The sequence below is a fragment of the Terrapene carolina genome, unplaced genomic scaffold, assembly GCF_002925995.2.
Source record: "Terrapene carolina triunguis isolate 2854851 unplaced genomic scaffold, T_m_triunguis-2.0 Scaffold62, whole genome shotgun sequence".
Classification (NCBI taxonomy): domain Eukaryota; kingdom Metazoa; phylum Chordata; order Testudines; family Emydidae; genus Terrapene; species Terrapene triunguis.
In genome coordinates this window covers 17,639,932-17,664,320 of record NW_020664413.1, presented here as the reverse complement: position 1 = coordinate 17,664,320, position 24,389 = coordinate 17,639,932, and the positions used below count along the sequence as shown (strand labels likewise).

Sequence of the window (24,389 nt, the reverse complement as noted above, 5' to 3'; positions counted from 1 at the left end):
GAGAGAGAGAGAGAGAGAGAGAGAGAGAGAGAGAGAGAGAAGGATTTCGTGTTTTGAAAGAGTTCAACCCAAAGAAGGATTTAATCAAAAATGTGTATTTTGACATTTCAGTAGTTTGCATTGAGTCAGATCTCTTCTGGCAAGGAGTATCACAATCAGGGTGCTGTCACTGAGAATGTTATGTTCCCATCTCTTAATGGTGAGAATTTGGGTCTATCGGGCTTCGTTGCGCCTGTTGAGCATATCATCGAGTTGGAGTAGAGAGGTTAATTTGACTTCTATATTTGTCACTGGTGTGATCCCTGCTAGAATCTTGTGTCCAATTCTGGTGCTCCCAATTCCAGAAGGATGTTGATAAATTGAAGAGGGTTCAGAGGATTCAGACAAGAGCCACATGAATGATTAAAGGATTAGAAAAACTTCCTTATATAGTGATAAGCTAAATAGAGCTTTTTGAATCTAACAAAGAGCAGGTTATGGGGTATCTTGATTACAGTCTGTGAGTATCTACATCAGGAACAAATGTTTAATAATGTGCTCTTCAATCTATCAGAGAAAGGTGTAGCACAATCCAATGGCTGGAAGTTGAAGCTAGACAAATTCCTACTGGAAATAAGGCAAACGTTTTTAAAAGGTGAGAGCAATTAACCATTGGAACAAATTACCAAAAATTGTGTGGATTCTCTATGACTGACAACTAGGAATTCTTTCAGGGAAGTTTTGTGGCCTGAGTTAAACAGAAGGTCAGACTAGATTATCACAATGATCCCTTCTGGCTTTGGAATCTATGTATGCTGGATAAGGTGATCTCTGAGGTTGGTCTCAGTCCATTAAAAGTCTTTTAGATTATGACCAGGAATTCTGCTCATGAGCCAATGAAGAGTCAGTGGACTTCAGGAAGCACAACCATGTGCCAATGCTGGTCTTTGTTACTAATGAAGTGTGTTGCTCTGTGTTGTACCTTTTTCACTTTCAAGCTTTTGCACTGAAGCCCAGGTAGAAGTTATGATGGTCCAATCTGGAACTGAAAAAGGCATGATTTACCACGTCAAAATCCTCATATGTGAGAAGCTAGTGAACCCTCCACGTCAAGTTTCTGTATGCCCAAGAATAACGAGGCCTGTGTCTGAATAATGTTAGCCAGGACATTGCCCTTTAGAGCACTCTCACCACTCCCAATTCAAAGAACTAGTCAGTGATTACACTACTGATTTTCAGAGTGAAAGAGAAGCAGCCTATATGTTCTGAATTGGTACACTTCCATGTAAGTCGTAACAACTCTAAAAAGAATTTTCTACCTTTAAATAAGACACGTTATGAGCATAATTCATAATACAATACCTTCACATTCAGATCTCAGCATGCCCTCTAAAATAAAAGAGCAGCTCTTAAAAGTTTCTCATTATTTCCAAATACTTTTAATTTTTGGAAAGCTTTGACTTGCTGACAAGGAAAAGAGGTTTCTCTCTTTATTAAGTCATTGTCTTGTTACTCGGCAACCATGGAAACTCAAGAGAATTCAAGAAATAATTACAATTCTGGCAAAACTGTATATTCCCAGTGAACATGAAAACACATTTGGGGTTCAAACAATATTATAAAATAGTTTAAAAGAAATTGCTGACTCCATGATAGCTATATTGCAAATAACTTCTTTATAACTTATTTGATTCATAGCATCATAGAAATGTAGGACTAGAAGGGACATCAAGATGTCATCTAGACTATGCCCGAAAGCTATTTGTCTAACTTGTTCTTTAAAACCTCCAGTGACGGGGATTCCACAACCTCCCTAGATACCCTGCTCCAGTGCTCAGCTATCTTTATATTTCTAATATCCTACCTAAAATCTCCCTTGCTGCAAGCTTGTCCTACTGTCAGTGGACCTGGAAAACAATTAACACTACACTCTTTGTAACAACCTTTTACATATTTGACGATGTCCTCACCCTTAGTGTTCTCTTCTGTATACTAAATTTGCCCAATTCTTTCAATCTTTCCTCTTAGGTCATATTTTCTAAGCCTCCTATAATTATTGTTGTTCTCTTCTGAATTCATCACCAGTGCCAAGTAGAGCAGATCAATTACCTCCCATGTGTTACGTATGATGCTCTTGTTAATACAAAAAGGTTATTATCATTCTGGGGTGTAACAGCATCACACTGAGTCATATTCAATTTGTGATGCACTGTAACCCCTAGGATCTTTTCTGCAGTACTGCTGCCTAACCCAGTTGTTCTCCCATTTTATATTTCTGCAGTAGATTTTTCTTTCCCAAGAAGAATACTTTGCACTTGCCTTTACTGAATTTCATCTTATTGATTTCAGGCCAGGTCTCCAATTTGTCAAGATTATTTCTAATTCTAAGCTTGTCCTCCAAAGTGCTTGCAACCCCTCCCAGCTTGGTGTCATCTATTAATTCTATAAATGTACTTTCTACATCATTATCCAACTGATTAATGAAAATATTGAATAGCACCAGACCTAGGACAGACCCCACTTGATACAGTCTCCCAGTCTGACAGCAAACTATTGATAATTACTCTGAGTATTATTTTTTCACCTACTTGTGCACCCACCTTATAGTAATTTTTCCTAGACTGTATTTTCTTAGTTTCTTGTGATACTGTGTAAAAGCCTTATTAAAGTCCAGATATATCATGTCTACTGCTTTCCTCCATCCACGCCAGGAAATTAGGTTGGTTTGCCATGATTTGTTTTTGACAAATCCATGCTGGCTATTACTTGTCCCTTATTTTCCTCTAGGTGCTTACAAACTGATTGTTTAACAATTTGTTCCAGTATCTTTCCAGGTATTTGAAGTTAGGCTGACTGGTCTATAATTCCCTGGGTTCTCTTTGTTCCCCTTTTTAGAGATAGGTACTATGTTTGCCCTTCTCTAGTCCTCTGGGACCTTACCAGTCATCCATGAGTTCTCAAAGATAATTGCTAAAGGTTTAGAGATTGTTTCAGCTAGTTCCTTAAAAACTCTAGGGTAAATTTCGTCAGGCCCTGCCAACCTCTTCATCTCTTTAGCCTTATCAAATTGATTCTCACTGGGAGAGCTGTATGAGGCACCAGCATGGGGTACAGCCTCTGGTGCGCTTGCTGGTGTTCCACACCACCATCTATACAGTGCTGTGGTGCAACTGTCACAATCTCGTACTCTAATACATCAGTGTCAAAAAAAATGGCAGGGATGGGAAACTAGGCTACAGACACCCCTCTCGTCACTTCCTCATTAACCAGCAGTTCGTGTGTTTCAATCAGGTATCAACTGAAACAACTGTACTCAGAGCATAAAATCAGCAGGACAATCTCTCATTCTTTTGTCTTTGAAATTGACGTGCATTTAGGTGGAAGAGTAAAAATCAGTACAGGAGAGCTTGTTTGTTGGATCCAATCAAGCAACCGAATTTTTTTTTTTACCTACCCACCCCCCCTCCTGCTCCTAGCTGGGGGCACAGAGCCGATCAGCAATTGGCTGACTTTGAAGGAACTCAATTGTGATCCCTTTAATGACACTTGCACAGGTTTCGCCTTTCCAAGAGGATGTGCATCTTGCAGAGTTCCCCCTCCCCATCCCCTCCGCCAGAGGCTTTTTGGCTGCAATATGGAGTCAGCAATCGTGGGGACAAAGTGTCTCCTTGTGGGAGGGTCTTGGAAGTCGGTAAGGTCAAAGCCATGCTGTTCCCTCCCACCAATCCCTATTTACCCACGAGGATGTTCTTTTCTGTGGAGAGAGAAGAAATAGTCATCCAAGATGAGCTTTCACTGCTCTTTGCCTGTTGTGGACCCTTTCAAGTTTTCCAGAGCCAATTAACAGACAGCCATGGACACCTGCCCCACCTCCATGAAGTCAGAGAGGCTCTGTGTATGCACAGGAGTTCTCGTTCCTCACCTGCAAAGCCACGGATTCTGCCCCTAGTTCTGGCCTCTGTGCAGCAACTAAGCCACAGTCCCTGAGAGGGGGTGCTTTCCATGGAATCTAGGTGGGCCATGGAGTACAGCCATGTGAGGATTCTCTTCAGGTGTCTATATAATAAGATTCCAGGATTGTCATTGTCTCTGTCACTCTGAAGCCAAAGATGTCTGAGTCAGTGCAAAGCGATGGAAGTGGTTAAAGGCATGGTTGAGTGCGCTTTCTGTTCAATCATGACTGGAATTCAGAGTTTGTACCATCCAATTTTTAAGTTCTCAGCCATTTTGACTTTATATATTATACCCAGGCAACAGTAAGACATGTATCTATGCCATTCCAAGAATCCTAGACCATTGTGATATCAGAGGTAATTCAACCAATCACCTGTCTCACTCTCCAGCTAAGTTTCATGCAACAGTTTCAGACAGTGGATTACTTGGTCCAATTGCTGCACCCGTGAGCCCAGCTGACACCCCCACAAATCAACACAAATTGCCCAGCACAACCCCCTAGACACAAATCAACACAACCACCAACACAACAGACAAAATAACCCTTAACACATACAGCCCTTCAACATATCACTCCCCCCTCATTCAACAACCACACAGATCCATACAGCTCTCCCAACATACCACACCCCACCCATAAATCAAGATAATCAGCACACACACAATAACCCCGAACATCACTTTGAAGCCTAGAATGTCTGAGTCAGTGTGAAGCAATGGAAACAGCTACAAACATGGTTGCAAGCTTTTTGTGTTTAGAGTATCACTGAGATTCACTGTGTGTTACCTTTCAATTTTTAAGATCTCATCCATTTATGAATTACACCCGTGCGGCAGCATGGGCTTTCAGCTACTAATACAAGAATAAGTTTACATTTATATTTTTTTTTAAAAATCTTTGAATCACTAACCTTTTTGTGAAAATAAGGGGAGGGGGCGCAGAGAGACAGGAATAAATTTGACCTTCGTTATCAAAGAACTTTGCTCGTTCCCAACAAATAGGCAAACAGGGCTTTGCATTCCACTTGAAAAGGTGCTGATAAAAGCATGTAATATACCTGGGGCATGGATGCAGAAGTTCTTTTCCTCCTACGTTGCAGGCCTCCTTCTCTTCTAGCTCAGGGCACTCCTTCCCAGTGCCTACTGCAATGTATTTTATGCTCCTGAGTCTGCTTCGGAATCCTGGTGAGAGATCCCCCGAGTGACAAGTCTTCGAGCAGGTGCTCCACACAGACCAAATTGATGTCTCGCAATCTTTAGGCATGACACATGACTGAAAGGTCAGTGGGATGGTTTCTTGCATACAAAGGCTGTGATGAGAAAATGGTAAAAAAAATCTGAGGAGTTCTTGTTTGTTGCTGGATTTTAATTTTTCTACAGTCCCCTTCCACCTCACTGCCCTCCCTCCCCCCCCAAAATTACATACAGGTTCTGATCTCACTTCCATCAGTGCAAATCCAGAGTAATTTCAGTTAAATTAATGGAGTTATACCAGGGTAAAATTGGCGTAAGTGAAAGGTGAATCAGGTGTGATATCATAATTAATCTGGCATGTTTTAGGAAAGACTGTATTTAGATTTTTTTCTGCTAAAATATCTTGCACAGTGTATGTCCAGCTCACCCCGAGTTAGAAAAGATTCAAAAAGCAGTTCAGTGATGATATACTCTGCAAACTTCTTTTTATGAGCTGGATCAAGCCCGTACTTCACAGTCTATCCAGGACAAAAAAACCCACACACAGAATATTGCAGAACTGCTGTCACTATGACCAGTTCACATCACCACATTCTTTCTGTTGGATATCCAAGTGTCCAAGTGAGTCAGGAGTTGAACTAGTTCCTGCTGAACAACACTTCTCTGAGAGACTGGAGGGAGCTCAACATCTTTAGGATGAAGCAATAAAATTAGGTTTTTAAACCTGTGATTCTGGGATCACACCAAGAAGTAGAGTGACATGCGAACCAAAACCATATTAGTTCTAATAGACATTCTGGCTTTGCATTCTCTTGGCTTGATTAAAATCACTAAATTAAATATTTCTATATTGACAGAGTGATTCCAAAGCCAAATGAAAGCAAAAAGCTCCTGGAATTTTGCAGCTGGATTCTGTGGATCTGATTCTCCAATATTTGCTCCTTTTGTCATGTATATCTGTGCAAAATCATTGTAAAGTGCTTGTTCACTTTACAGAAGTGAGCATCGCTATGCCAGGTGAACGTGGAGAAGCAGGCCTGAAGAGTTTACAGCTGCAGACAGCTTTATATTAGAATGACTCAAGAGTACCTCAACAAAAAAACAAAAAGCAAACAATCCCTGAAGTACAGAATTAAAACAGCTTTTCAAAAATACAGAAACTTGATTACTTCAAGCAAGTAACTTTTCTCTCTGATTAAATATCCCAATGCTAGCTATAGGAGCACACGTATGCAGGCAGCTACCTGATCAATTCCTTTTTTCTTCTGCTCAATGGCATTTAGTAGAACTGCAAAAGGGAACCTGCAGAAAACAACAATTCCTGCTCCACCCCTTTACAGTCTCTCCTCCTCCACAGCCATCCGCAGTTCAGCCACAGAGCCATCAATGGCCCTCTAGAAAAGAAGAAAACCCCTTTCCTACCCTCCAGTGCCATAGCAACTGGTGCAATGGGAGGTTGGAAGGGGTAAAATGAGAGAAAATGTAGTGACTTAGGGGCAGGGGTTTCACCAGGGAGACACCAAGAAAGTGGAGATGGGGGTGGAGAAGATGGAGCCAGCAGAGAAAGAAAACTCTGGGATGGGGAGTCCCAGGGAAAGACAGAGTAAGCAGGTATTTGCCCAGACTTGTAAATGTCCATGACTAATTTGCAAGGTTGGTATGAAACTATTACAAATGTAGCTCAGCTAAGTGCAGACTTCTCTTTCCTTTGTAATTTTATTCTTTTCCAGCCCCTAATGGCTCACAATCAGGGTTTTACCAAATGCAAAGAGCAAAGCGTGTAGCTCTTAAAAGGTGGGAAATGTCAAGGGATCAGTTATTGAATCTCTTTTAGATTACTTACTAACACAGCGAAACTAACCAGGGCACATGCTTTCATTCAGGGCTCTTTACTAGAAACTGGATATTTATAAAACGAATATAGAAGTAATCCTTTTACATGCTTCTTCCATAGTGATCTAAAATGTCCTAGGTGCCTGACAGTACACAAGAGACATGACCCCTGTCCTGGAAACTTATAGTCCAATATCAGATATGTGACAACTAATGGGAAATAAAGCTGAAGGAAGGGTTTGTGAGAGGGAGGACAAAAGTTACACCAATAGCTATTTAGATTGCAAGCTCTTTAGGGCAAGGACCTTCTCTTTGTTATATATGTTTGTACAATGGGGTAGTGGCTTCAAGGTGCTATCATAATACAAGTAAATACTAAGATCATACAGTTACTCAGCAATGCCTGGTGCACAATTTAAAAAAAATATGTAACATCTCTGTTGTGTGTCCCAGTAGAAGTAGGTCTCAAGGAAGAATTCAATAAGGAGAAGTGGTGGTTTGGTGGACCAGCTCAGGCCACAAAACAGGAAGCAGAATGGGAGAGAAAAAGAAGAGATGGTTGTGGGAGAAGGGGACAAAGCAGGAGGACAGGGGGAGCATATAGGCTGTGATTTTGGGTGGAGTGGCTCAGTGCTGGGGGAGTGGGGGATTAGGCTCTGGCTCCTTGCTAATATACTTTTCGCTAACATACCCCAGTAAAAAGAAATGTGACCCATGGAACATTTTTGGGGCCAGTTACACAGACATTCCACATGGAATACCAGTGTGGAGAACTAGGAGAGCAGGATTTTTTTTTGCTCACTCCAAACTGCATCACATTGCTTTCTTGCAAAACCTTTTTTCCCTTTAATTTAAACCCATATTCTCCCCCATGGACCCCAAAGCATGATTCAATTGAATACATACATGGAAAATACTTTCTAGCCAAAGGTAAACCTGTGCTACGGACTAAGGATAGTCAAATCCCTCCCTCACTGCAAAGCTGGCACAAACAGGAGCACTCTGTGTGTGTTTATTTCCCCCCCCCTAAGAATTTTTACCCTGCCATACACATTTTTCCTCCCTCTCTGAAGATTTCTTTACACTTCTAGCCACTTACTTCTCTTCATTCCCCCCGCCCCCACTGTTTTTTCCCCCAGCTCTGCCCACGCTCTACTCCTACTAAAGAAAGAATCTGAGATGGATTTTTGAACCCACAGTATTTAACTATGATGGTCAAGTGATCTAATTCCAGGTCTGATCCTCATTCCCTCTATCATGGGGGGCAGGTCACTAACCACCTGTGTCACAGTCTCCCTATCTGTAAAATAGGGATACTAACCTCTTCAGTGAGGTGGGGGGGAGGTGGGGTTAAACATGCTCATAATGCCATTTGAAGAGGCAGAGCACTTTAGCCAGAGCTCAGCTTTATGTAGCCATGAACACTACATTCCTGAAAATACTCTGAAAGCTGTATTAGTAACATTGCAACACTTTAAATAAGCGTAGCACTTATATAGGCAGAGATTTGTGCATTCCTGTCTGCAACTTTTGCCCTCACCAACAAACATAATGCCTCTTTTTTACCTTTATTACCTGCTGCCAGTCATGGGGCACGCATAGCTATGCAGTTCTTGCACTACTACTTAGATCTGACTAGTCACCAGGAGACAGTTTGATGGACTTTGATAGGAAACAAACAGGGGGGAAAGATGGATACGTAGGCTGTGCATTAGAACTACCACTTATTTTGCAGCATATAGGATAATTTAAAAGCATTCAAGAACAGCTGGCTCCTGTAACCTATAGTTGCTATCCTGAGGAGACAACGTGTGGAAGTGTCCTCGCCGCAAAGGGGACAAATCCTGGTCCCACTGAAGTCAAAAAGAGCATTGTCATTGTCAGTGCTCTGCACATTTGAAAATAAGGCGACTTAGAGGCTGACCCAACTGCTATTGAAGTCAGTAGGAAAATTCCCATGGATTTAATTGAATTGGATTTGGTCTTTATATATTGCCCAAATATGGCTTTAGGGGCCTAACTTTAAGCACCCACATTTGAAATTGTTTAACGTCAACCCTTCTGTGTCTTAGTTTCCTCACCTTTAAAATTAGGAAACTACTTCCTTACCTCTGGGGTGTTGTGACGGTGAATTAATTAGTGCTTAGAAACACTAAGTGCAACATATTGTTATCCTAAGCAAAGACTGTAAATGAGCTAAACATGCAAAATTAGGCACTCAGATATCAGGAGGATTGTGGTATAAAAACCTGAATGGAAAGCATCGACAACACTATGGGATAGCTCTCTGTTGTCCAGTGGAGCCTAGGATGAAAACTCCATAACCATTTTAATTTTAGATGTATATAGGTGTTATAGGAGGTGAAATACTTACTCGCTAACCGCCTCCATCATGACCTTTAAACATTAGCACAGGTATAAAATGTCAATACATTTTAACAACGGATTGGCAACCATATCCAAACAGCTTCGGAGCTTATACCCACCCTAACCATCTTTAAACTTTTTCTTTGTAATATTAAGCTAGGCAGACAGCCTTATTTCCCTTTTACTAGTTTAGCTATACATTGCTCAGGACCTTAGTAAGACAGTGTGCAAAATATGGTTTAAAAACCGTTCTAATTTCTAATAGATAAGGAGCTAGTGAAAGTAAATTACTGGCCAATCTGATTATACTGGGAAATTTCAGTGGATCTCAACATGGCTAGTAGGGCACCTGATACCAACATTTTAAAGAGAGTGTCAACTGAAACTAGCCTTACATACAGCTGTATAACCCCATTCCATGTTGGGGGGTTTATAGCTGCAACTGAGATTAGAATCTGCGGCAAATACTGGATCGAACAAGTTAACATAAAGCAGGTAAACAGCCCTGAATGGTGTCAAAGAACTGGATTTTCTTTTCATTTTAATATTTCTAGTGAGCAAAGGCAGTGAAAAATACATACACGTGCACATACTCTGGCCAGTGTTACCTCATAACATCTGCTCCCCAGCAGATTCTTATGTGCAACGACCCACTAAAATGTGAGTCTCACTGGTTTCTATCTGTTAGTTCAGAGTCCTGAAGTCAAAATAATTGTGGCCGTGCCACCCAAAACCAAATGTAAAAACATGCTCTTTCCTCTTGGACAAAGCTCAGACACAGTCTTATGTATTCCAGATGTATCTGGGGCAAACTCACAGAAGTAAAGACTAGACATGTGAGGCATCACTGTTAAGTTTTCTGAGCCTGTGAGCCAAAGATGCAATTTCACTGCCCAAATGAAAAGGATGTTTGGGAGACCTAGGTTCAAATTCCAATCCTAGCTCACTCAGGGATCCAAAATGGGAATGAGAAAATGGCTTGGGAAAAGACTGAACATAAGGCTTTGTCTAGGCTGAGACCACCTCCAAAAACTTTCACTATTACAACAGCGCAAGCATTGACCTGTTAGAATTAAAAATGTACTTACGATTCTATTTCATCTATCTAGGCAGGCATGTATCTCACAGTCATGATCACTATGGTAGCTGGGACCAAGCTTTTCAGAAATGAGTGCCTGAAGTTGGGTTCTGAAATTGTTTGGCCTGATTTTTCAAAAGTGCGGAGTACCTTCAGTGGGAACTGAGCATGTCCAGCACGTCTGAACATTAGACCAGATCTACTTAGGAACCCAAAATGGATTTAGGAGCCTAACTGTAGCCACCAATTTTTGAAAATCTTGATTTAGGATGGTCTAATCTGTCTAATTTGTCTAACCCAACAGAATGAGTAGATCTTATCCCAATCTCCTGTAGGTGTGCTCAGATGTGACAATGCAGAAACCACCAACATAAGAAGTGCCAACATATACATTCTGGTGACTTAGGCAGAGGCTTATATTTAAATACATGCAGACTCTTTGGAAAAACAAAATGGAAATTCTCTTGTAATCCCTGAAATAAAAGAATGCATGATGTTCGATTTCACAGTGATCCTTTTCAGGCCATAATTATTAGAATTGCTTCCACAAAAGATTGAGGTCTGGCCGCCCTTCCATCACCTTCAACTCCCCACAAAGTAATTCTATCTTAGGCTTTTTTCTTTTCTTTTTCTTTTTTTTTTTTTTTTCCTTCTTGCAAGGCTGGTGCATTTTGCTCATGCACTTGTGGCTGGAACAGTCAAACGAATCTCTGTAGGGTGCAATTTTTTTTAATTGAATTGAATACCTTATGCAGGGGATTCTTCTTCTCACATATAATGCTTCATGCTGGACAGAGGAGGTTCTTTTGGCTGGCTTCTGCCATGTTAGTTAACAACAATTAATGAGAAAATAAAAGCAGGTTTGAGGCAAGTAAGTTTCATACCATTGCTAGCCATCTCAAAAGGCAGGAAGCTTCTATTAGAATGAACCATAAGCTTATTGGCTAAGAAACCAAAATGAATTCCCCTCAGTAATCCTGCAGCTGCAAAGAGATGACTGCTGTCTTCAGCTTCATAACACATGAAAGCAGTTTGTGGCCTTATCAACCAAATACACTTTTTTGGCCAGAAAAGGAGAATTCTTTTCTATTTACAGATTCATTTGTTTCAGCCTTTGTAACTGTCTAAAGCAGAAAGTTTAATTTCCATTTGAGGCATCTTTGCAAATATAGGACTCACTCACTCACAAATATTTCCAATAGGTACTGCTCGCAAACATAAGTAATGGTTGCACAAACTACTGCACAAATTAAACAACTTCAATAATAAGGAAGGCACCATGGCTAACACTATACAGTCATATGTGCTGTAACATTCTAAAATTTGAGATCAGATTCACAGGTATTTACCTTCCTGAAATACTCTCTAACAGTCAATTGACCACTTTGATTACCTGGCATTTTTCTTTTATGATTAAGCAGCCATAAGGCTAATGAGCATGGTGAAATTCTTAGGACATTTATCATAATAATTATTCAATGCCACGAGAGATTTCAGTACAGACATATTGTGTGGTACTTCCCATTTGCTTCAGTTTTTCTCATCTATAAGATGTATCTCATGAATACCCATTCAACACCCCCAAAGAAGAAACCTGGGCCAGGAAAAAGAAAAGGCTCATTTTCTCTTTTCAGTTCCACAGCAGATTTTTGGCTGCCTAAACTCAGCTCTGCTCAGGGTTATGCAAATGTGTTTGCTCTTCTTTGTCAGTGGCCAAAAATATCATCATTATTGTAAAGAGATGCTTTACAGGACCTGCAAGATCTGGTCCATTCTTCAAAAGCAAGCTTGCAAATATGTCATGCAATGAAATGAGTTTGACATTACTAGGTGATTGTTTATGTTGTCTGGGACATGTTGTAGTGGTGACATTTTATTTCTAGTATTATATGTGCAGTATGCTTTGGATTTTAGGTTTCTAGTGCCAAATTGCACAATTTCCACTAGCAACTGCGTAAAAAAAGATACTCATATAATGAAACATGTGATAATCTGAGCGCTATCAAATAACGCGATCCTTAACCCCCAACCAAATCAATAAAGGTAGCTTATTTTATTTGTGCAATAATATTAAATTATGAGCTAGATTCACAAGCATCTGTCATAAGAAAGTCTGCCAGAAGGAGGTTGCAGTGATTAAATCTGCCCTATAAAAAGCGACTAGCACAGCCCAAAAAAGGGGAAGGCACTGGGCAAGGTGGCATGGCATCCCTCCAGCAGCTAATATCTTCAACGGCCGGTGATGGGACAGTAGATGGGAGGGCTCTGAGTTACTACAGAGAATTCTTTCCCAGGTGTCTGGCTGGTGGGTGTTGCCCACATGCTCAGGGTCTAATTGCTCACCATATTTGAAGTCAGGAAGGAATTTTCCCCTAGGTCAGATTGGCAGAGACCCTGGGGGGGTTTCACCTTCCTCTGCAGCATGGGGCATGGGACACTTGCAGATTTAAACTAGTGTAAATGGTGGATTTTCTGTAACTTGACATTTTTAAAATCATGATTTGAGGACTTCAGTAACTCAGCTGGAGGTTAGGGGTCTATTTCAGGAATGGGTGGGTGCGGTTCTGTGACCTGCAGTGCGCAGAAGGTCACACCAGATGATAATGATGGTCGTTTCTGACCTTAAAGTCTATGAGTCTCTGCCAGTGGGGCTCTATGGCACCTCAGCTATAAACTGAATCTGCACCTTTCCCCCCACATAGTGGAAGCCTGAGTAGGGAATGTAGTGGTGGAAACACACTCTTCTTTTTCTTGAGGTGAATCTGCCAATGGATGCTTAGAGGCATGGAATGTGTAATCTAACACGGAATTTTGTATGCATCATCTGTGGTGAAGCATGCATGGTAAGCGTCAGGAAATCAGTTAACTGGGTATTAAGGGATGTGTACACTGCACACTAAGCACAGGCTCTGACTCCGGTTTGAGCCCAAGCCCTGCTTCCATCCACATACAAATCAGTCTGACATAGGTCAGCAAGCACTCAGGATTCATGTCTTAGGACCCTGCTTGGGAGGGGTGGGAGTGAGAACCGGAGTCCTGCGGTGACTCAGGGCCAAGCCCTATAATTTTGCAGTGTGAATCCAGCTCGAACTGCAGACTTGAGTCAGAAGTTCTGGGTAGTGCAGTATGGACATGTTAGCATGGCTGTGAGACCAGTGTCCTGTAACTATAAGCCCAAGTTTACAATGCAGTGTGGATACTCAAGATCAGGCCTAGAAACACCGAGTCCACAAGCTCAGATCCCACAGACCTGGGTTTACAATGAAGTGTAGATATACCCTAGAGCCCATGAGCCAAATTCTGATATCACAGGGATATAAATCAGAAGTAGCTCCATTAAAGTCTATGAGGGTAAAATTGGTGTAAGCAAGATTAAAATCAGGCTATATATTTAGAGTCATGCAAAAAAGTAGAGATGTCAGAAACTGCTGGAATAGTTTGCGCTGACTCTTCTTCTAACCAATAAAAACATCTGTACTTTGCTGCAGATATAATAAAAGCAGGTACGAAAAAGGCTACAGGGTATATTTCATCTCAGTATGTGTGCAAAACTGCCAGTGACATTAATAGAAGCAAAGCATCGAACACAAAATAACCCCATATCTCTCCAATTTGAATGTGAGCAGGTGCCAGGAGCTACAGATTAGTGAGAAATACACGGAGTTCTGAAAAATTCAGGAGCAAGATTTTTGAAGAACTTCTAATGTTATCAAAAAAAATGTTTCAATCCTAAATTAAATGCAGTGCTAAGATATTTTAAATATAAATCTGAGGAGAAATTGGAAGAATAAAAAGGTTTTCACTGCTTGCTGTACAGTATTACAACCTTGACATTGAAATAATAGGAATCCATACCATATGGTCTAAAAAAATGATTAGGTAGCAAAAAGAGGACGGCAGTCAACAACTGCTATTACAGAAAGAAATGTAAGACTTCATTCTCTCCAATATACTCTCATACCTACCATTGGCATCAATAAGAGTTGCATATGTATATGGAGGCCCATAATTATGCTTAGATGAAAATAAAACTACTATATTACTGAACTTTCATTAGCTAAAGCAACATTGCTGGAAATATCAATATCTCAATTGTTATTGTGCCAAAATTTTTCACTGAGTTGCACCCATGATGTAATCAGTGAGAATACCAAGAGTTTAGGTTGGGATAGAGTTTGGCACATTCAGTCTAACAAAAGTAATACTATATTCCACAAGAATAATTTGTATCTATAGCAAAAAAAAATTTAATTGGAATTGTTAATATTACAAAGAAAGCAATATACTCTTCCATTTCCTTTAATGGACAAACAAAAATAAGTTGAGACTAGTATAACTCTGACAGACCCTGGTCGTCGGCAGGCAGGATCGAACGGGGGACCTCTAGAGCTTAGTGCATGAGCCTCTATCTCATGAGCTAAAAGCCAACTGGCTGTTAGCTAAGGCTGTAGAGCAGACGCATTTAGCTCTCTGTGTGTAAGTGGTCTCGGTGCCACTAGGTGGGACAGAACACCACACTCAGGAGATATGTGGGTTACACTAGCACAAAAAGGAGCATTAAAAACAAAATTCATGTAAACATTCACAAATAGTAAAAGTATGCAAAATAGCCCAATTACATTGTTTACCCTCCTTGCAAAGCCAAAGTAAAAAACAAAAAGTGCATTAAAATGTGGGTTTAAAACTCAAAAACTAAGTGCCTTTGCATCGTGTTACCAGGCAGAACCTGTTTGCCAGCTTTCTACAAAACAAACCTATTTTAGATAAAATAAAAAGATGAATGTGAAGATACCCTTACCTCAGCATAGCATTTTTCCCATCACTCCTTGTACACCTAACCTGCCTTGTCTGATAACCTATTTCTACATCCCATGGCTTGGAATAGTGGTGGGATTTATAACTGTGCAGTTTGAATGTGCTTCGTTCTGCAGAATCCGAACTGAAATCCAGCATAGTTCTTCCAATAAGACTAACTTCTTTAAGGTGAGGCAACCTGCATTTACTCCAAGGTCCAACTTGAAGACTGTAAGTGTATTCCTCTTCCCCAAGAGAACAAGAGATAGGGACATCACAGATTCTTGATCCAGTAAGATTTGGACAATTGGAACCACCATAGAGTGGAGGAGAGATAACAAAACGAGTTCTGTGTTGTAAACTCCTCACACAGTCTTTGCTGCACTCAGACCATTTGGAGAATTCTGATACAACACAATCCCGTGGACAAGGTATTAGACAAGCTTGTTCTACAGGTGGCTGTGGTATAAAATATTCACATATTTCACTGGCAACTATAGTTCTATTCAGTTTCTGAATACAATGTACGCTTCTGTGTTGTAGCCCGTGCTGTGCAGTCACACAGTCTGTAGTCCTTGGTTTGACGTCACCATGAGCAAAAGGAACAAGCACACATATCTGCCAATCTGAAACTTCCCACTCAAAGAGTTCAAGGTGCCAGTCACATACTTGAAAGCAGCTCCTTTGGTTTTCAGGTTTGTCCCTCAGTTCACAGTTTGAATGGTGGGTTGTCCAACCTTCTACATGGACACACCACACGGCTCGACTCCGAATACCACCTGACCCGCAGTCACCTATACATCGCCCCCAATGACCTATGAAAGAAAGAAAACATTGAGCAAATGGTTAGAATGCCCTTCTAAAGGAAAAGTGAGATAATCCAGTTCAGAAAGACTAATTAGAATCCATTGCTGCCATTAATCCACACTAAAAACCTCCTCCTGAAGTCAGTGAGAGTTCTGCTGTGGAATAATAGCAAGATCAAGCCTGAGAACAGTGTATCACAGTTTCAGTATAGCAGTAAATAATTATCGTCTTGACCCTGCAGTATGCTGAATGCATCCTAAAAGCCAGACTTGTCTCTCTGCCCATTGACATCACTGGGAGCTAACCCCTTTCAGAGCTTTGAGGAAAGAAGATGATCAGCCTTCATTTTTCTAATCCTCATTAATATGGGAAACTTTCAAACAGTTTTCCATATTTACACAAATTCTCCCTAACATCCAAAATTATAGGCAGCCAATGACATTTCTGTAATAAAATGCATCCAAAAGCCTAAGGAAACACAAGCATTTCGTTTCATTTGCACATAGTTTTTTCGGTGTAAAATTAATATAAATCTGGTTAAAGGAATAGCAGTCTAAAAGAAAAAATGTCAAAAGTCAGGTTAGACAAAAGAATAAACATTCTTAATAGGGGCAATTAGTCAATGGAATGAACTACATGGTAAGGCAGGTGAATCATCAGAAATGTCAAAAACCAGGATAGATTTAAAAAAAAAAAAACCTAGAAAAATAAGATCCTGCTCTTTGCTCGAGGCTGAAGTGGAGGAACTGACTTTTCTAACCTTATCTACTATTGTATGTACTATAAGCCAGGTTTTGCAAGGTGCTTCATTTGGGAGCAGAGGATGTTCAACAGCTAACAGAAAATGATCAGCACCTCACAAGCATTGAACTTTAAATTACTCTGGAGAGAATACATTTAATATGTACTGCAACTGCAAGGTACCATAGCTGACACATGAAGCACATAGACCAAAAGGAAACTTATTATGAAATTTTGTAATTGCATATGCAAACACATCAGAATTGTTAAGCGTAGTTATATGAATCTTATCTAATGATTACTTTTTTTAAAAAGACAAAATGTTGCTGTTTCAGCTTTGTTTCATCCAAAAAAAAATTATACGGAATAACTGATATCAAGTTTATACTGTATGAAATTACTGGCACCTGGGGGAAAAAGAAATCTGGACTGAATTTGCTATGTTAAAAAAAGAATACAGCCAACCTGACATAAGAGCTTAATTATTAATATCATTTCTTACCTTAGAAAGTTTCCAGTATCCAGTCACAACACTATTTCACTGGGCAATATATTATGAATATAATGTGCACTTGAAAATACACTGCAGCTGTCCTAGAGTTTTAAGAGACCTGGCTGATGAACTTGCAGGACAGTTAATGGTGATTTTCAGTAACTCTTGGTGCACTTTTTAAAAAGGGTAAATGGGATGAACCAGATAATTATAGGCCTTTCAGCCTATGATCAATCCAGGGCAAGATTGAAGAGACAGACACAGGACTCGCTTAATAGAGAATGAAAAGAGAATAATGTACTTAGTGCAAATTAGCATGAGATTATGGAAAAATAGATCCTTCAAACGAAGGAAGATTTTTCTGATGAGATTACAAGTTTGGTTAATAAAGGTAATAGTGTTGATGTAATATACTTAGAGTTCTGTAAGGCATTTTGACTTGGTATTGCATGATATTTTGATTAAAAAAAATCATGTGTACTTACCTCAGGGCAGGCTACCAAAAGCACCCCAAATGGGTGATATGTTCTATAGATTTAACCAAGCCAGCAACCAATGTGAATTCCTGGATCACTATAAAAGTCTTACCATGGCACAACAGACAGTCCCCTTAGACTTTCCAGTCTATCTTGCCAGCCAGGCAAACTGGACTTAGTGATAAATGGCCACTTACACCAAAAATCACAACATAGAACGCTTCCAATCCCAAGGAACTAGTCACTTACTTCAGATCAATTGGTGCCCTAGATCCTACACCAAAGACAAGGCCTGCAGCCAACCCTGGAATAAACTATCCGAAGGTTTATTAACTTTCTTATTTCTTTTTCCTAGTTATTTACAGGTTAAAGCAAGCAAACACACACAAATGAGCTGCAATCTAAATCTTAAACGTGACAGAGTTGTAGGGATCTGTCAATTCAAAGGGTCTTTCAGGGAGGACCCAGGAAGTAGCCCCTGGGGATCTCTGACTTCAGTTTGGTGTCTCTGGCCCTGTGAGAGTTCAAACAGCAAACAGATGAAATATTATCCTGGGTCTGTTTTATTTCCTTCATTCAGCCTCCATGCCCACAGGACGAGCTTTCTTGCACATAGGATTGGTTAATGGAAATGCTTTGTATTGTGATATTCCTTGATAGACCATCCGATTTTGATAGTTCTTCTGGACGGGGGGGCGGAGGAGGGGGAAAACACACTTCCCATCTGGATTCACAAGTTTAGAGCAAACATTTTCAAAGTTATAAAGCAAACCTTACATATTTCCTTATAGCATGGAATACAGACATTACAAATAAGATTAATGCATGCAGCAACCAGGAGCGGCACCAGGGTTTTTGCTGCCCTAGGCGGCAACGCTTCTCCTCTGAGCATTCGGCAGCAGGGGTCCTTCCACTCCGCGTCTTCGAGGCACTTCGGCGGCAGGTCCCGGAGCGAGTGAAGGACCTGCCACCGAAGGACCCCCCGCCACCGAATTTCCGCCAAGGGCGGCAAAATGCCGGCCCCCAAATCCTGCCGCCCTAGCCGACCGCCTAGGGTCACCTAGTGGAAGCGCCGGCCCTGGCAGCAACTTACAAACATTCTAGAGAGTCTAAACACCAAATACATTCTTATGAGAATGACACACTAACATAATTGAATGGTCTGGTCTCCAGCCATGAGTTTGTCAGTTCTTAGCTAATGCCTGCAGCCTTGGCAAGAGCTGACGACATCTGGCCTGCCAGCACCACAAGCCCACATTACAAACTGGCTAATTGATAAGTCTCAAACTGTAATTGTAAAGGGGGGGAAATAGTCACCAAGCAGGTGTGTTTTCAGCAGGGCCCAGCAGGGATTAGTTCTTGGCCCTATACTATTTAGCATTATCAATGATCTAGAAGAAAACATAAAAACATCACAAATAGAGTTTGCAGATGACACAAAAAAATGGGTGAGTGGTAAGTAATGAAGAGAACAGGACACGGATTCCAAGGAATCTGGATAGCTTGGTAAACTGTAAGCAAGCAAGCAACATGCATTTTAATACAGCTAAATGTATACATCTAGGAACAAAGAATGTGTATAGGGTGACCAGATAGCAAGTGTGAAAATCGGGACAGGGGGTGGGGGATAATAGGTGCCTATATCAGACAAAGCCTCAAATATCGGGACTGTCCCTATAAAATTGGGACATCCGGTCACTCTATATGTAAGACCATAATTACAGAATGAGAGACTCTATCCTGGGAAGCAGTGAACCTGAAAAGTTTGGGGAGCGTGGTGGATAATCTGGCAAACATGAGCTCTCAGTGTAACAGTGTGTCCGAAAGAGCTGACAGGATCCTAGGATGCATAAACAGCCATGGGAATCTTGAGTAGGAGGAGAGAGGTTATGTTACCTCTATTTGGCTGTGGTTCGCCTGCTGCTGGAATCCTGTGTCAGTTTTGGTGCCCACCATTTAAAAGAAGGATATTGATAAACTGAAAAGGATTTATAGAAGAGCCATGAGAATGATTAAAGGATTAGAAAACATACAGTATAGCGATAGACTCAAGGAGCTCACTCTATTTAGCTTAACAAAGAAAAGGTTAAGGGGTGACTTGACTACAGTTTATTAAATAATTGTTATCCATGTAGATACTTATAATGGGCTTTTCAATCTAATAACAATCTAATTTTTTCAAACCCATCAGAAAAAGGGTATAACACGAGCCAATGGTTGGAAGTTGAAACTAGACAAATTCAGAATACAAAGAAGACAATTTTTTAAACAGTGACAGTAATTAACCTTTGGAACAATTTACCGAGGGTTTTGGTGGATTCTCCTTTACTGACAACTTTTAAATCAAGATTGGATAGTCTTCTAAAAGATATGCTCTAGGAATTCTTTTGTGGAAGTTTTATGCCCTGTGTTATACAGGAGGTCAGACTAGATAACAGAGTGGTCCCTTCTGGCCTTAGAATCTATCAATCTATTCCTATAGGATTTTTTAGAGCCAGAAGATGACTTGCAATAATAGATGGATTTATAATAATACATGGAACTTCAGAATACTATGTTAATTTTTGTTTTATCAATGTTAAAATCTGTCATATGGTTACAAGTCTAAAAAATGAGACTTAATTGCAATTATATTATAATGTAATTCAATCAAAAATGCAAATGCACACTCAGCATAGCATTGCAAAGTAGGCTATTTTTCAACTATTTTTTTTAAAATAGAGATCATTAAGAAACTGCAAAAAAGGAAGCCTCATGAAACAAACTAAGGTACAGGCAGTATTCCCTGAGTGAAGACCTATCTTGTGATGAGCTTTGTATTTCTGTTGACTTTTTGATTACGCTTAGGTCTGGAGGCATAGTCCAGGCTCAGCTGCACGATCCTGACTAGCAGCCGAACACTGAAATCTATACTGAGAGCAGAACTCCTGATAAATTAATAGCCATTTTGTCTGAGCACGAAGTAGAGGCACATATCTGAGCTGAACAGAGGATTAGGAGAGAACACAATACATTCCACATTCTGTCCCTAAACATTATTGCTACCCCTTCTCCCCAGAGCTAAAGCAAGTTGCTCTGGTGCAAATCCTGCCAAGACTATGGTTTCCTCTAATAGGTAAGTACTTGGGGGGCAGGGGACGTGAGATGGAACTGCTTGTTAACTTGCATATTTGCTATGTTAAACTTCCTAGTGCTAGCATGCAAACTACTTGTAGGTGTGAAAGTTATAATTTTTCATAAATATAATATTTAGCTATTTGTGCCCTGACTTAAGTAAAATTATTATAATGTTAGCTTTAGTAAACCTCACAAGATACTTGTATTGCATTATGAAAATATAGAACACTAAGCATTATAATACAGATAAGCATGTAATTTCTGGCATCTTAGACCAAAGGAAAGGTTTTAGGTTTGGGGTTTTTTTGGGTTCCCTGCACCCTCAGACCTCAATCCTTCTCCTTCCACTGTGCATAATCAGTAAAGATAATTCACCCCAAAGCCCCAGACAGTATTTGTCCTCTGTAGTACCAACAGCAGCCCATCTCCACCACCCAGCTTTTAAAAGCCAATTAGACTTTTAACAAGGAATTAAATCCCCATGTGCTGAAGGTGCCTCCTGCATATGGATCTAAGGAGAATGATCCCAAGCATGTTGCTACATGTGTATATATGGCTGTAGAAAAGACTGGAGCAGGCAAGCTCGTGGACAAGTGCAATCATGTTTTCAAGTTAACCACAAACTGCTAAAACAAAATTAAATTTTACTTGTGGCAAAATTGTGTTCCTAGTTGAAACATGTTAGCATGTTTTTAACATATTTTCACAGTGTAGACAATTGGCAATTTCAGCAAAGAGGCAAAAGAAGAATCAGATACAGGGATTCAACTAGACCAGCTGTTCTCAAACTGTGGGTTGGGACCCCAAAGTGGGTCATGACTTTATTTTAATGGGGTCGCCAGGGCTGGCTAAAACTTGCTGGGGGCTCGGCCTTCAACCCCACTGCCCAGAGCTGAAGCCCAAGCCTGAGGGATTCAGCCCTGGGTGGCAGGGCTCAGGTTACAGCCCCCCTGACTGGGACTGAAGCCCTTGGGCTTCAGCTGTGACCCCTTCCCAGTTCAGGGCAGTGGGGCTCGGGCTTTGGCTCCCCGACCCGGGGCAATGAGAATCAATCAGACTCAGGCTTCAGTCCCCCCTCCTGAAGTCATGTAGTAATTTTTGTTGCCATTAGGGGGTTGCAGTGCAATGAAGTTTGAGAACTCCTGGGCTAGACCCCCAGTCCCCACCCAGTTCAAGTTTAGGTACCCTGATGGGGCAATGCGGGAAAGCATTTTGCCACTGCCCCACTATTCCTGCTTTATGGATAGCTAGAGGACCTCTGCAGAGCTACAATTTGACATAATTCATAAGCAAAAAATGTAAATACATTAAATATTGTTTACACTAAAAATTACACTAAAACATAAATATTTTTGTTCAAGAGAACAAAGCATCACAACCCCTTACTTTTAGGTGCCTTGCCACCCCGGGGAAACCACAACCCCCACGTTAGAGGCCTAGGCTCCATATATAATGCCTGGGGACAATTAGATGCCTAAGAATGGGATCTGCAAAAGGCATCACATTGAGTGGGGAGCCAGCTAATCTAGCCAGTAGGAAATGCTGAAGAGATGGCTATTGACTAAGCCCTGCCTCTCAAGGGGAGTTAGGCACCTAACTCTGGGCCAGGGAGAGGTGCCTATCTTTGCTTGGAATTCTCAGCCAGAAACCTGACGTTCAGCTTCCTGAAATTAGGTTGCAAAGCTGTTTCTGGCAAAAACACACACACGAGGGAGGTGCACCATCCTTACAACTTTTAGCCCAATCTCTAGGGCATTCATCTAGGATGTGGGAGACCCAGGTTACAGTGAATATATGAATATATAACTACTGATACCCAATGGAAGAGCTCCAATAGCAGTGAGAGAGCATTGTCCCAGAATATACCATAGCCCAGGGATTAGATCCACCTCTGTGGGGGAGGGGGAGAGATCCAAGTTCAAATACCTTTGCAACAGCAAGCTAAGGGAGGAATGGAATCCAGGTCTCCCGCATGCTCTAACCCTAATCTCTGGGAAGTTACCTTTGCCTCCTCCTCCCATTTTGTGTGGGGTTAGGTGTGCTCTGAGCAAGACCCAAAAGCAAGATAGGTGGGGAATGCCTAGTTTGAGGATCCTGTTGTGGCTTAGGCATGAGCTAGGTGCCTGGGCACCTAGGCAGAGGTGGCTGCGTGCATGTTCACTGGCAGAAACTTAGGCACATCGGAAATGTTAACCATGGAACTTTAGATGGCTACAGAGTTAGGCAGCAGTTAAGTGGGGATTTTGAAAGTCTCTGGGTGAAGATGGGGGGGGGGAGAGAGGAGAGAACAGGTGACGTCATGGTAAGGGTCTACCAAATCAGGACAAGGAGATGGATGAGGCATTTCTAGAACAAACAAATGTCCAACACACAGGACCTGGTAGTGTAATGGAGGACTTTAACTACCCAGACATCTGTTAGAAAAGCAATATGGCAAAACACGAAACATGCAATAAGTTCTTGGAATTGTATTGGTGACAACTTTTTATTTCAGAAAGTGGAGGAAGTACCATGGCGACAGCTATTTTAGACTTGATTCTGATCAACAGGAAAGAATTGGTTGCAAATCTGAAGATGGAAGGCAATTTGGCTCAAAGTGACTATGAAAGGATAGATTTTGTGATTCTAAAGAAAGGAAGGAAAAGAGTAGCAGAATAAGGGCAACAAACTTCAAAAGAGCAGACTTTAACAAGCTCAGAGAACTGGTAGGAAAGGTCCAATAGAAAGAAAATCTAAGGGATAAAAGAGAATTGGCAGGTTCTCAATGAGAAAATATTAAAGGGACAACAGCAAACTATCCCAATACAAAGGAAAGATAGGAAGACTAGCAAGAAGCCAATATGGCTCCATCATGAGCCCTTTAATCACCTGAAAAATCAAAAAGCAATCCTAGAAAAAGTGGAAACATGAACATATTGCTAAGGATGAGTACAAAGGAATAATGCAAGCAACTAGGGACAAAATCAGAAATGCGAAGGTACAAAATGAGTTACACCTAGCAAGGAACATAAAAGGCAATAAGAAAAGGTTCTTTAAATGTATTAAGTTAGGAGCAAGAGAAAGACATAGAAAAGCAAAAGTCCTCTACTTAGTGGGGAAGGAGAGCTAATAACAGATAACATCAGGAAGACTGAGGTGTTTAATGCCTATTTTGCTTTAGTCTTCACAAAAAAAAGAGAATTGTGACCAGATACTTAGCACAATTAACATTAACCACACAAAGGAAAGAATGCAACCAGAATAGGAAAAGAACATGTTGCAGAATATTTAGATAAACGTTTAGATGAGTTCAAGTTGACAATTTCAGAACGATTAGCAATTATCTCTGAAAATTTATGGAGGATGGGTGATGGCCCAGAGGACTGGAGAAGGGCAAACATTGTACCTATCTTTAAAAAGGGAACAAAGAGGACCTAGAGAATTATAGACAAGCCAGCCTAATGTAGATACCTGGAAAGATACTGGAAAAAATTATTAAATAATCTATTTGTAGGCACCTAGAGGATAATAGGGTGATAAGTAAGGCTGCGTGTCTGTCACGGAGGTCACATAAGTC

The 24,389-nt window shown here is 40.8% G+C and overlaps 1 protein-coding gene across 1 annotated transcript in view; it reads right to left on the bottom strand.

The window, feature by feature from the left end:
* THSD7B (thrombospondin type 1 domain containing 7B) overlaps positions 1 to 24,389 on the bottom strand; it is a 506,250-nt gene that overhangs the window by 295,718 nt on the left and 186,143 nt on the right. Inside the window, exons 3-4 of the mRNA XM_026647768.1 lie at positions 15,204 to 16,014; positions 4,992 to 5,243 (exon numbers count right to left, since the gene is read on the bottom strand). Of these exons, the coding sequence (XP_026503553.1) occupies positions 4,992 to 5,243; positions 15,204 to 16,014 (1,063 nt within the window). The remainder of the gene's footprint in view (positions 1 to 4,991; positions 5,244 to 15,203; positions 16,015 to 24,389) is intronic.